The 13,352-nt window shown below is 34.5% G+C and overlaps 1 protein-coding gene across 1 annotated transcript in view; it reads right to left on the bottom strand.

The window, feature by feature from the left end:
- Nucleotides 1-13,352, bottom strand: part of LOC140436728 (obg-like ATPase 1) — a 180,326-nt gene that overhangs the window by 25,193 nt on the left and 141,781 nt on the right. The window contains exon 8 of the mRNA XM_072525783.1: nucleotides 11,283-11,429. Within this exon, the coding sequence (XP_072381884.1) occupies nucleotides 11,283-11,429 (147 nt within the window). The remainder of the gene's footprint in view (nucleotides 1-11,282; nucleotides 11,430-13,352) is intronic.

Here is a 13,352-nt window from a genome sequence, read left to right as displayed (position 1 = left end):
ACAAAAAGAGATGTAAACAAAATGAGTAAAGAGTTTAAGCCTAGGGAGCTGTAAGGATGGAGCAGTAAACATCCTAAGTGATACGGCCTCAATCTTGAACCGATGGGTTGAATTTTTCGACGAGAAATTTAGCGGCCACTATAGAATATATTAAGAAGCAGATAACACCGTAGCAGATCGAAATGATTGAAATCTATTCAACCCAAACGAAAGACCACCTAACACTAAAAAGGTTGCCCAAGCCATTAAATAGCTTAAAAATAATAAATCAACAGGAACTGATCAAATTTGTAGTGAGCTCTAAAGAATAATGGCAACGCCCTGCTACAAGCACTGCATAAACTTTTACTTCTTGTCTGGCAAAATGAGACCATGCTCTGTGAATGGTCTCAAGGCGTGATATACCCGTTACATAAAAAAGGATATCAGCTCCAGTGTGACACCTACAGAGCTATAACCCTGTTAACAACTGCTTACAAAATACTAGCAAATATTCTCCACGAAAGGCTACAAGTTTACACAGTTGGCATATTTGGAAAATAGCAGGCAGGATTTACTCCAGAAAAATTAACAATTTACCAGATTCATTCAATAAGACAGATCCTCGAGAAACATTAGAATTTAACATTGAAACCTATCACCTATTCGTCATGCGACATCAAGGCCGCATACGACAGTGTCAAGAGAACAATACTATACCAAACTTAAGGATTCACTGGGAAAATTCTCGATCCTTTGAGATAAAGGATGGACTCAGACAAGGGGATCCCCCCGCTAGCCTCCTATTTAACATTGCCTTGGAAAAGGCACACGGTGCCTTTTCCAAGGCAATGTTAAAAAGTCCGAGACACACGTATTAAAGACGGCGGTACTATTTACAATAGATCGATACAAATCTTAGCATACGCTGATGACATTGACATAATTAGGGGTAGCGAGATGTTGAGCAATATTTCCTAGAATTGAAAACGGCGGCGAAACAGGTCGGTCTAGTCATCAACGAAGACAAAACCAAGTACATGTTGGTTACTAAGGATCCTATAGCAAATGAGGAACGGGAAACAGTCTTTGGAAATCATATCTTTGAACGTGTTGACAGCACATACTTTGGCTTGCTAGTGACTACTACCAACAAAACAAGCGAAGAAATTAAAAGACCAATGGGGCGAAAACATGGACTCTACGGCTGAAGGATGAAAGACTTCTGGGAATATTCAAGCGTAAGATACTGTGCAAAATATTTAGAGCTTTAAACGATTAAGGGCAGTGGCGCACAAGATATAATTTCGAATTATACCAACTTTTTAATGAACCAGATGTTGTAACGTTCATTGAAACACAGCGACTTAGATGAGCTAGACATATAATACGAATGCCTGACAATATGAATGGTATAAAGTTAACGACAGAAACTGCTATAGAAAGAAGAAGCAGAGACCGACCGCGAATTAGGTGGTAAGATGGAGTTGAGACCGACTTAAGGATACTACAGATCAGAAGATGTCATTACCAGAAACCAAACAGAATGGCGACGAATCTTGGAACAGACCAGGATTTACAAAGGAATGTCGAGCCAAAGGTGATAATGTATACCTTCTTTTAACCCTTTCGCTACGGGCCAAGTATCGGTTGCGCGTTGATCATATACGGCACCGGGAAAATTTTGCACTTCGCGATTGAGATGGCCACTCAGTAGTTTACATTCTTTATATTGAAGTGGTTGTATCGTTTTTCGTTTGTCGGCAGTTTGTTTATATTCGTTTTATCGAAGTAGTGGAATTTTTTTTTTTCGTAAAACTTAAAAAAAAAACGGTATTCAAAAAGTACGGCCTAGGGTGAGTGATGTGCTGCCGTGTATGTACGGCATCAGTGTGGTGTATTTGTGGATCGTAACGTACATGAATGATACTAGTAAGCCAGATGGACAATGTAGAATGTACTATTACGATTACAGCTCTTTAAAGATGTAAATATTTAAAAATTGTAACGTTATAAACGTCACATCTCTATTAATTTATATTTAAATAATTATTTCATTTTAATTTCTTTATTAATTTATTAATTTCTTTATCTTCAGTTTAATTTTTACTATTTTTTATTTTACAAAATAGTTGGCGCACTCTGTTTTTTCTTTTCTTCCTCTGTCTTTATTTTCTCTCTCTTTTTGTCCCGTAGAATAAATATTCGCCCTCTCTCTTTTTGTGCGGCAGACTATTCTGTTCCGTGTTGACAGACAAGCTAGTTTCATGATATCTATAGCAACATCCTATGACATCTGTGCTAACTTCATTTAGTCTTAGTCTCCCACTTTCTGTCAAAACAACTTTTCTGTGGTGGGATTATTTTTTGCCTCTTTTTGAAATTTATAAAAGAAGGCAAAAATTATTATAAGACTCATTTTTATGGTCTACAAATTCTCTTGAGGTAAGTACTTTCATTGTGATATTTATTCTATAATTCTGACCGCATTTCCAATATTTGTAACCTTACTTTCTTTCGAAAGCACATTTTTTTTCTGATATATGCATTAGGACTCTTTAACAGAATTTAACTAAGTAGTAACATTCATATTTCATTTTATCCTTGCCATACGCTATTTGTTTAAGTGTAATTTTGTAAGATGACAAGGAAGTTAAACTTTTCTTTTTGATGTGTTTCTAATGCAAGTTGTTCCTTATCTTTTAGTTTATTGGCTTTATTGGTTTATTGGAATATCAAAACTTTATTGGAATATCAAAACTTTATTGGACATATCAAAACTTTATTGGGTCATTTGGACATATTAACCAGATCGAATTGATTGGCCATATTCAATTTTAACACCAAAACTCAGGTCATGTCATGTAATGTCAGGACATATAGCCACGTGTGACTGCAGCTCTCCAGAAGCCACAACTTAATTAGAGGACCTAACAGCTAGAACACACAAGCAGCCCATCGAAGCAATAAGTAGCACTTATTAACTGTTAAGCTTTGGCAGGGTTAATTATTGTTTTTTTATTCTTTTAAATAAATATGTTTGGTTAAAATTTGTCTTATTTGCTATCAACTGAGAACTCAGGTTCAATCCCTAGTTTATTTGCTATCAACTGAGAACTCAGGTTCAATCCCTAGTTTAAGACAAGACGAACTCACCCTTGAGATACTGAGCTAGGCAAGGTATAGACGATAAGCTCCCATGGTTGATTGAGGTATTATTTTTACAATAGTACTTCCATTCTCTTTGGTAGTCTTATCGTTACAAAATGTACGGTGACAGAACCTGAACGATGCGCGATGGAGATTAATTTGCGTAATAGTACGGCGGTCGCTCATCAAAGCTGCAAATGAGTTTCCCGCCGATACACATATACTCGGTTTTTTGGATATCGATGTCAAGTCCCCATTTTTTATACTCCTCGATTAATTTTCGAGTCATATACTCAATATCTTCATAATCTTGTGCTATTACTAGTTGATCATCTATGTGAATTTATCATGTTACACTTTTGTTGCCATGCCTCATTTTTCTTCCGACATATCATTCTCTTCCGACTCCTTGTAGACTATTTTATCGGTTATATTCTTTGTATTTAAGAATTTTTGATATTGGTCTCTTTTCTTCTTTATTTCTTGTTCTATTTCTTCGTCAAACCAATATGGAAGTTTTCTTTGATTCTGGATTTGCTATCCAATGGCTTCTGTTGCTGCCTCCTGGAGACCCCTTTTTATCTGAGTGTAATGTTCTTCATTATTATTAAATTGTTTATTTTCCAACTTTTGATTTAAAAATAAACTTTTAAAATTATTATGATTTTAAAATAAACTTTTTGAAAACGATTTCCGGAGTGGAAATCTAAACGTCAAACAATTACAAAATATAATTGTCATTAAAATAAATTGTGGCTCAATCCCATCTAAACATAATATTTAATGTTAGGATCTTATAGCCGAGTTATGTTCATGAAACAACTTTTTCACCAGCAAAATATATATCGAACCACTTTCGTAATAAAAACGTTTTTATCGCTAACAAAAACGCATCTTGTTCTACTGTATTGACTACGTATAATTAGAGAAGATTTATGTTTAAATATGGATTTCCCTACGTAGATACAAGTTGTTTATCGCCGCCTGGTATAAACCGTTTAATGTACATATTAAGCAAGAAAGGCCGTTGCGTGACAATAACCGTAAGCTAAGAATTAAATCGAAACCATAAAGCCTAATAAGATGTTTAGCGACCACGTTAAAAGCTTAAAAGCTACCCAGTCGCGACCGAAAACTTTTTCTCTCTCGTGTTTGACGAATATGAAAAGTAGATATTCGGTGTACGTTCTTTTTTGTTTTTCATGTTGTAATCACAAAACTTTTTCTAAATGGCAAAAGTGTTTTTTACTAGATTTTTCCAAAATTAAAGTGCACATATTTATTACACAGCCCAACAAAAAAAAATTTGTCATGCTGCCGAAAAAAAAAAATCAACTGATTTTGGTTAATTCATCTGTGCTGATTCCAAAAATACAAACCTTTTCTTTTAGTTTTCGAGATATAACATAATCATCAAATACTTAAATCTTCATACATTTCTGTATATTCCATTACTATAATTGCAATATGTTTATAAACAAACAACAAATTCTAAGACACATGCATAGTAATGACTTCTACTTAAAGTGTACTTATTGGAAATGCCCATAACTTGAAATTAGCGCTAATCGCTTCGTAACTATTGTCCGATAAGTAAATAGTATTTTCTCTGAAACAGCCTTAATAAATTCCTATAAAGTCAACTGCGTTCTATTGTAAAATTTAGTTAGAGCTTGAGTTTCGTTGCAAGAGTTTGTTTTTGACAACTGAAAACCATGACTTCTACAAGCAGGCGTTATTGTGTGAATAACCCGGATGTTTTTTGCTACATATGAGGCGAGTACATTGTAAAGGAAAGTAGAAAACCAGTTTTTGATTTTATAAAAAGAACATATCAAGCCTATGTTGGTGTTCATTTAGGAGATCAAGATAAATCCTGGGCTTCAGATGTAGTGTGCAAAACTTGTCTTGATAACTTGCGACAGTGGACGAAAGGACAACGAAAATGTTTAAAGTTTGGTGTTCCAATGGTATGGAGAGAACCGATAAATCATTTTGACAATTGCTATTTTTGTCTTGTAAATATAAAAGGCATTAATCTTAGCAATCGCCATACGTGGACATATCCTAATCTGGATTCAGCAATAAGACCAATTCCACATCAATTTGAGAAGATACCCATTCCAATATTTAGCAGTCTACCTACGTTACCAGAGGATAATGACGAAACGTTATCTGACGAACTACAGACTAATAGATTTGAAAGACGACAGTGATTTTGAAGGGGATTCAACACGTCCTGAGCGCTTTACTCATGAAGAGCTAACCGATCTTATCAGAGATTTGAACATTTCAAAGAATTCTTCTGAGTTGCTTGCCTCCAGACTAAAGGAACAGAATCTTCTTCACACATACACCAAAATTACATACTACCGTAATAGAGAAAAAGATCTTTTGCCTTTTTTCTAAAGGACTGTTAGAAAAAATGGGTGTATCGGAGTATACATCAGATCACTGGTGTTTTTTTTATCGACAGTTGCAAACGAAGTGTAAGGTGTGTCCTTATACATAATGGCAACCAAATATGGAAGTATACCAATTGGGCAATCTACAAAAATAAAAGAAGAATATAAAACAATATCGCTGGTGCTGAAAACATCAAGTATGACCAACATCTGTGTTGACTTTAAGATGGTGAACTTTCTCCTGGGATAACAAGATGGCTACACAAAATATCCTTGTTTCCTGTGTCTTTGGGATAGCAGGGCTAAGGACCAACACGGAAGTAGAAAAAAATGGCATTCTAGAGATGCTGTAGTTCAAGAAGAAGCTAACGTAGTTAACGAAGCATTGGTCGACCAAGAGAAAATAATATTACCTCCTTTACATATTAACCTATGGCTGATAAAACAATTTGTAAAGGCACTAGACCAGAATCGTCCTTGTTTTGAATACTTGTCCAGCAAATTCGCTGCACTTAGTAAAGGAAAATTCAAGGCCGGAATATTTGATGGGCCTCAGATACGACAACTTATCACGACAGTGATTTTGAAGGGGATTCAACAGGTCCTGAGCACGTATTTTACAGAATCGAAATGGTGCTCTCTTGTAAAAGTTGTGGAAACTGTTTTCTTGGAAACAATAAATCGGAAAATTACCGGGATATAGTGGAAGAGATACTCAACAATTTGAAAAAACACGGTTGTCATATGAGTATTAAAATTCATTACCTCCACAGCCACTTAGACCGTTTTCCAGAAAATCTTGGTGACCTTAGTGAGGAACAAGAGGAACGCTTCCACCAAGATACCGAAACGATGGAAGAGAGGTATCAGAGGAGATGGGACACTCACATGATGGCGGATTACTGCTGAAGTCTTCAAAGGGACCATCCTTTTAAAGCCTTTGCAAGAACATACTATAAAAGGAAGTTTTTAGGTGACGCCGAATAACAGATTTGTGCTGCGATGCTGGTGAGGTTAGATGAAAAGTTAAGTTTTTTTGGCAGATATGTGTGATGATTTTTGTAAGTATATTGTTGTACAATAAATATCTTACTTTTTATTCGTGTTTTGTTTATTTGATGGATAGCAGCACTACATATTATATGTAGGTAGTGCTGCGTTAAATTACCCTATATGTTAGAAATGTGATTTGTTGTCGTATTTTCTGAAAACGATCTGATGGACCAAATCTGGTGGCATTTTTGGATTCAGCAGACCCAAATTGCCTAGAAACAGTAACAAAATTTCCGGCAGCAAACTGTGTTATCAATCAATACTCTACTTGGTAGATCATTTTCCTTTTGATGCATAGCATTTTACACCACATTGATTCAATATTTTGAAAATAGTTAGAAAAACCATAAATATTATTAAATAAACGTTAATATGTCATGAGCTTCTCTATTTCTTTATTAATCTATTAACCTTATTTTTAATATATATCCATTTTTAGATATAGTATTTATCTTCTACGGAACACAAAAAGAAATATGGAGAATGATCAGAGGACAAAGAAAAGAGAAGAACGAACTAATAAAAACGAAACACATTTAGAAGGAAATATGGGCAGGCTACTTTCGATCCTTATTTGCTAAAAGCAACGATAATGAACTATTAACATCAGAGGTGACGGTAAACGAAGAACATATTGAAGAGGAAGACGTAAAGGGAGCATTAAGGAAATTAACCCTTATCCGGAAAAGATGTGTCCATCGGACACACTTATAGATATGTTACTGTATATTTCAAAAATCACAGTATATTACCTCAAAAATTAGGACTTTGTCGACTTTAAAGTAAACTTATTGGAGACAACTAAATATTTTGAACTAATCAAAATTAAATATAAAAAAATAAAATTATTTTTACTGACGTAACCGGACAGTGTGTGTTCGTCGGACACAATTTGCTTTTCGATGCGGTTACGCCACTGATCATCAATATTTATTGACTGTCGAGCTTGAAGATATAACTGAGAACTTGTCTGATTTTGATGATGACGAATACTGCGTAGAGGATTTCCACGACGAATCTGAATCAGATGACGATCATTTGTTGGAGGCTAGGGAAGAGGAGGATGAACAAATTTCAGAGTAAAATCCATGTAAGTATAAAATAAAACGTAGATTGAGACTAGTATACTTTATGATAAAATTTCAGCTCTTGAAGAACACATCAGAAACAGCCAACCAGAAATGTATGTTGTTAAAGATAAAACTGAGTGGTCATCACAATCTTTTCTGACTGGACGAACACGAGTTCAAAATTTAGTAAAAGGACCACTACACAGAGTTCAACTTCCACCTGAAACACGCATTGAAGAACCAATAGATACATTTCGCTTATATTTGACTAAAAATATTGTGATGACATTGTTCGTTATACCAATCTAGAGACTCATCGTGTATTGCAAAATAAACCATGGAAGTCATGTGATAGAATTGAAATGTATGCTTTCTTTGGTCTTCTGTTCACCGCCGGGCATCTAAAATCGAACTATGCAAGTATGAAGCTTTGTGGAATTCAGTTTATGGACCACAGATTTTTTGAGCCACTATGGGTATAAATCGGTTCAAAGAGCTTTTGCGTTTTATTCGTTTCGACGACAAAACAACAAGATCCGAGAGACGTAAAAAAGATAAACTGGCTGCTATACGGGATATATGGGATCAAGTACTAGGAAATTTGAAAAAGCATTATTTGCCAGGACGAAATAAAACAATCGACGAGCAGTTGATTCCTTATCGTGGAAGATGTCCGTTCAAACAATATATTCCCTCAAAACCCGACAAGTATGGAATGAAAATATGGTGGGCATGTGACTCAAAAACTTTTTATCCTCTAACTAACGTAAAGTGGTAGAATCACTAAGCGAATCTTATTACCGAACCAGCAGAACGTAACATTTGATAACTATTTTACGGACTTAGATATGGCTTATAATATGCTATCTAATGTTTAACAATTGTTGGCACAATTAGAAAAAATAAGTTTATTCCTCCTGAGTTTTAACCATGTAAGAACAAGGAGCCATTGTCTTTTACATTTGGTTTTACAAAAAAGGCAACATTGGTATCATACGTGCCTACGTGTCATAGTGTTGTCAACAATGCATTACTTGAATGAGATAAGAGAGGAGATGAACCATAAACCAGAGATTATTCTCGACTATAATAAAACAAAAGGTGGAGTTGACTCGCTCGACCAGATGGTGCATCAATAATATGTGCAAACGTAGAACAAACCGTTGGACTTTCGCATATTTTATGAATATGTTTGATATATGCTGTCTAGCATCTTCTGTTATTTGGATCAACCTACATCCAAACTGGAACATAAAAAGACACAGAAAAACACGTCTATTCATAATTGAAACAGCAAAACAACATATAAAGCACCATATTATAAGCAGATCGAACGTAGGACTATATAAACCGACCAGATCCGTTATGGCGAACTTTGCAGGAGAAGCAACTGCCATAAGTGCCACACCTCAGTTACCATAGAAAAGAAGATGTTACTTATGTCCATAAAAAAATCAAGAATACAAAATCAAACTTGTAATAGTTGCAGCAAGAACGTTTGCAACGAGCCCAGCAGTGTAAAACGTGAGTATATTAATTGCCTAAGAAAGTAATAAAATTTCATATCATTGTAGATACTTTAGAATTTTATAGGTTAAGATTTGCATTGTTTTTTTAATTTGCACTCACTAATTACTACTTTATTAGCTAAAAATAAAAATTCAAAAGAATTTATACATATTTTATTAATTATAACATGAGATACCATAATATTGTTACCGTGTGTCCGACGGACACAGTCTGTCCTACTACGCCAGAAAAAATAAGTATCCGGATGAAGGTTAAAAAACAGAAAAGGAGGGGACCAAGAGAGTATATAATACCAAACGAACTTCTAAAGTACGGACGACCAGATGTGACCAAACAACTACTAAAACTAATTCAAAAAATAATAGAACAAAACAGAATTCCTCAAGAATGAATATCAAGCATACTAATACCTCTGTTCAAAATGGGAGACAATTTATTAAACATAACACTAAAATTAACAACCAAAGTGATAACAAATAAACTGAATGCAATTATTATAACACTAGCAGACGAACAACAAGGTTTTAGGTCGGGAAGATCCTGCACCGATGCTATATTTATAATGAGTACAACAAACCGGCATATCTATATTACGGGGACCTGGCATATCTATGTTTCGGGGACCTTAACAAGGCATTTGACAGAGTCAAATTAAAGGACGTTAACCACTTATTGTAAGCAAGAGAGATACTTCTAGGAAAAATCAAAACGATCGAAAATATCTAACAAAACAACACAATAAAAATAAAAGTAGAAGAACAACTAACTGACCCAATTGAAACTAACAATAAGATAAGACAAGGAGATTCCCTGAGTCCTCTATTGTTCAATTTGATCATGGATGAAATAATAAAAAAAGTGAGAACTAAAAAAGGATACCAAATGGGAGAAAAACAACTTAAAAATAATTTGCTATGCGGATGACGTAATACTATTATCACAACGTAAAGATGATTTATGATGACAAAACATATAACAGCAAATTTACTAAGATGTAAATTTTGAGCTGGAAGGTCAGATAATAGAACAAGTGATGGATTTTAAATATATAGGTATCACACTATCTACATAACCACAGAAAGTTCGAAACAGAAGTGGAAGATTAATTGAATAGAGCAAACATAGCCGCAGGTTGCTTTAATAATACAATATGGAGAAATAAAAATATCGGGAAAGAAATGAATGGCAGAATTTACACAACATTAGACCAATAATGACGTACGCAGCAGAAACACGACCTGACACAGAGAGGACAAAAATAATGTTAGAAACAGCAGAGATGACAACTCTTAGAAAAATTGATGGTAAGATACTATTGGACAGCTAGAAGTACAGATATACGACGTAAATGCAAGGTGGAGAACATCAAGGACTGAGTAAGAAAAAAAAAAGAGTAGAATGGAACGATCATATAAGCCGAATTACAACAAAGACGGAGAGACGGTGCTCCATAGGAAGACGATCACTAGGAAGACCACGAAAATGATGAAACGACAAATTACTGGAGGCACATTGAAAAACAGATAGAGTTATGTCTACATAACAAGAAGAAGAAGAAGAAGAAGAACTTTTAATGCTGAATTCAAATCAATCATCCTATTTTCTGTATCTGTTTGCATGCACTAAACCTCGAACGGACATATAAACCGTACAAAGCTACAGCATCGGCATTTTTAAAATGTGTCGATTTATATACCAAATAATAACAAGAGTACAGTGAAGACACTGCTATAATGAATGGTATTGATACCTTTGACATGAAATATCAAGGTAGTTAAAAACGATTTAGCACCCACTAGAAACATCAAATTTGATTGAGTTGCACTCAATTTTGACAGAACTTTATTAACAATTTAATAAGAAGGTTTTCAAATAGGATAATAATAGTACGAAGACCTAAGAGATACCCTACTCGTTGCAGAAATTTGAATACAATTAAAAAGTCTACAGGAATAGAATTTGAATCGATTTTTTTTTCGTGAAATTTATATTTTTTGATATAAAACAATTTCTTTTAATCATTCTTGACGGTCTTGTACCGCAACAGAATACCAATTCAGAAATTATAACACATATAAAAAATGTATCAACTTACCTGGTGGTACCTTTTTCTTCCAAAAAGGCCTTCCTTCGCACGGGATCCTCGTATTCTTCTACTAGTTTGTGTTCGAACACGCCGGAAAAGGGTACGATGAGAGCACCGGGATCGTTTTTGTCAACCCATTCCTTGATTTTAACCAACCTGCAACAATACAAAGATATTTTTATGACCTGATTCTGCTCGTCAACCACATGTCAGTTGTGTGTTCCGTATTATTAGTAAATGACGCTTTTTCAGTTCTGTTATAAAAGAAAACCGCAAAAGAGTGAAAAGTATCTTCTTGAGTGACAGGATGTTATTATATATATTTCGAGTATTATTGATTTCAAAGTAATGGGAACAATTTATTTGTAGGGCTTGTTAAAATATAAATTGGTCTGGGATGTAGGTCAGACCAATTAGACGAATTAACCAGAAGGAGGTACACAGCTATTTATTTATCTCAAAATAAGGTAAAAAGAATATATAATGTTTTAAAATTGGTAATTAAAGTGGTCTTAACTAGGGATCTTACAGTTATATTAATAACCATTCCATTTTTCCAGATACGTTTGTAGTTGCAATACAAAATTTAGTTCCAGCAGGAGTTTTTTGATAAATCAGCTTAATGTATTCGCTTATCTGCTTTTTTGGTAATGCTGTAAATTGTTAAGTAAACTACTACTTGTTTATTCAATACTGTATTTATAGATATTATATTTTTCTTGTGTCATCTAAAATTGTTCAGGAATAATTGTGGTCTATTTTATTTTAACGACTTATGTACACAATAGATATGTCGATGTCTTAGTCCAATGTCTGATATTTCAAAGAACAGCAAAAGTATCTTCTTTTTCAAACGACGACTTCGTTTCGAAGTTTTGGCTATTATCATTGCTATTTAAATCTTAGACACAGATGTACGCAACAGGTGATTGGAGTTACAACCAAACCACTCTCTTAAATTTCGCAACTAAGAGATCTTTCTTCTCCCTATACTTTTTTTACCTGGATTATCTTTCATAGAAGTTGGTATTTATCTCCCTGCATAATATGTCCAAAATATTGGGAGATTAGGATTCTACCTAAAAAAGTAAACAAGTCTTATCTGTTTTTTTATTCACGATAGATGGCGATGTAGTTACAGAAAAATATATACAGATCTACAGAGTCTGCAAACTAATTTGAATGGTACTGAATACAGTTTCTTAAGAAAGTTTTTATAACAACTGTAATTTGCAATTTGTAACTGTCGAAACATCGACAGTCGCGACATTAACATCATATCCAGGTTGTACTGGGGACAAACAGCAAAAATCAAAGTTGATAATGAGTTAACCGAAGAAATTGAGATTCGTCGAGGTGTGCGTCAGGGTTGTGTGCTTTCTCCACTATTGTTCAATATATATATATAGCGAAACAATATGTCAGGAAGCGCTCCTAGAGCAAAACATTGGTATGAACATTAACGGAGAGTTAATTAACAATATACGATACGCTGATGACACGCTAATAGTAACAGTTAACCTAGCAAATTTACAGTTTTTGATGGAAAACATAAACACCCATACCAAAAAGTATGGTCTAAAACTGAACATCAAAAAGACTAAATTCATGATTGTAACAAAGAAGCTATACACCAATGTGAATTTAACCATAAATGATCAGCCAGTTGAAAGAGTTACGTCCTACAAATACTTAGGGGTTTGCTTCACTGATACTAATGACCAGACCAATAAAGAGAAATCAAGAGGCGAATAGAGATAGCGAGACAATCGTTTGTCAAAATGAAAAAGTTCCTATGCAGCCGGGACATAAATATAAACTTAAGAACGAGAATGTTAAGGTGCTATATTTTCTCCGTTCTGCTGTACGGCATGGAAGCCTGGACACTGAAAAAGATAAACATCAAAAACATTGAGGCATTCGAGATGTGGTGTTACAGGAGAATGTGGAAAATACCATGGACAGAAAGAGTAACAAATCAAGATGTTCTGCTGAAGATGGGGAAGGAATGCGAAGTCATAAAAACCATACAATCGAAAAAACTGGAATATCTGGGCCACATAATGAGAGGAGAAAAGT

The sequence above is a fragment of the Diabrotica undecimpunctata genome, chromosome 3 (genome assembly GCF_040954645.1).
Source record: "Diabrotica undecimpunctata isolate CICGRU chromosome 3, icDiaUnde3, whole genome shotgun sequence".
Taxonomy (NCBI): domain Eukaryota; kingdom Metazoa; phylum Arthropoda; class Insecta; order Coleoptera; family Chrysomelidae; genus Diabrotica; species Diabrotica undecimpunctata.
This window is presented reverse-complemented; position numbering and strand designations above follow the sequence as displayed.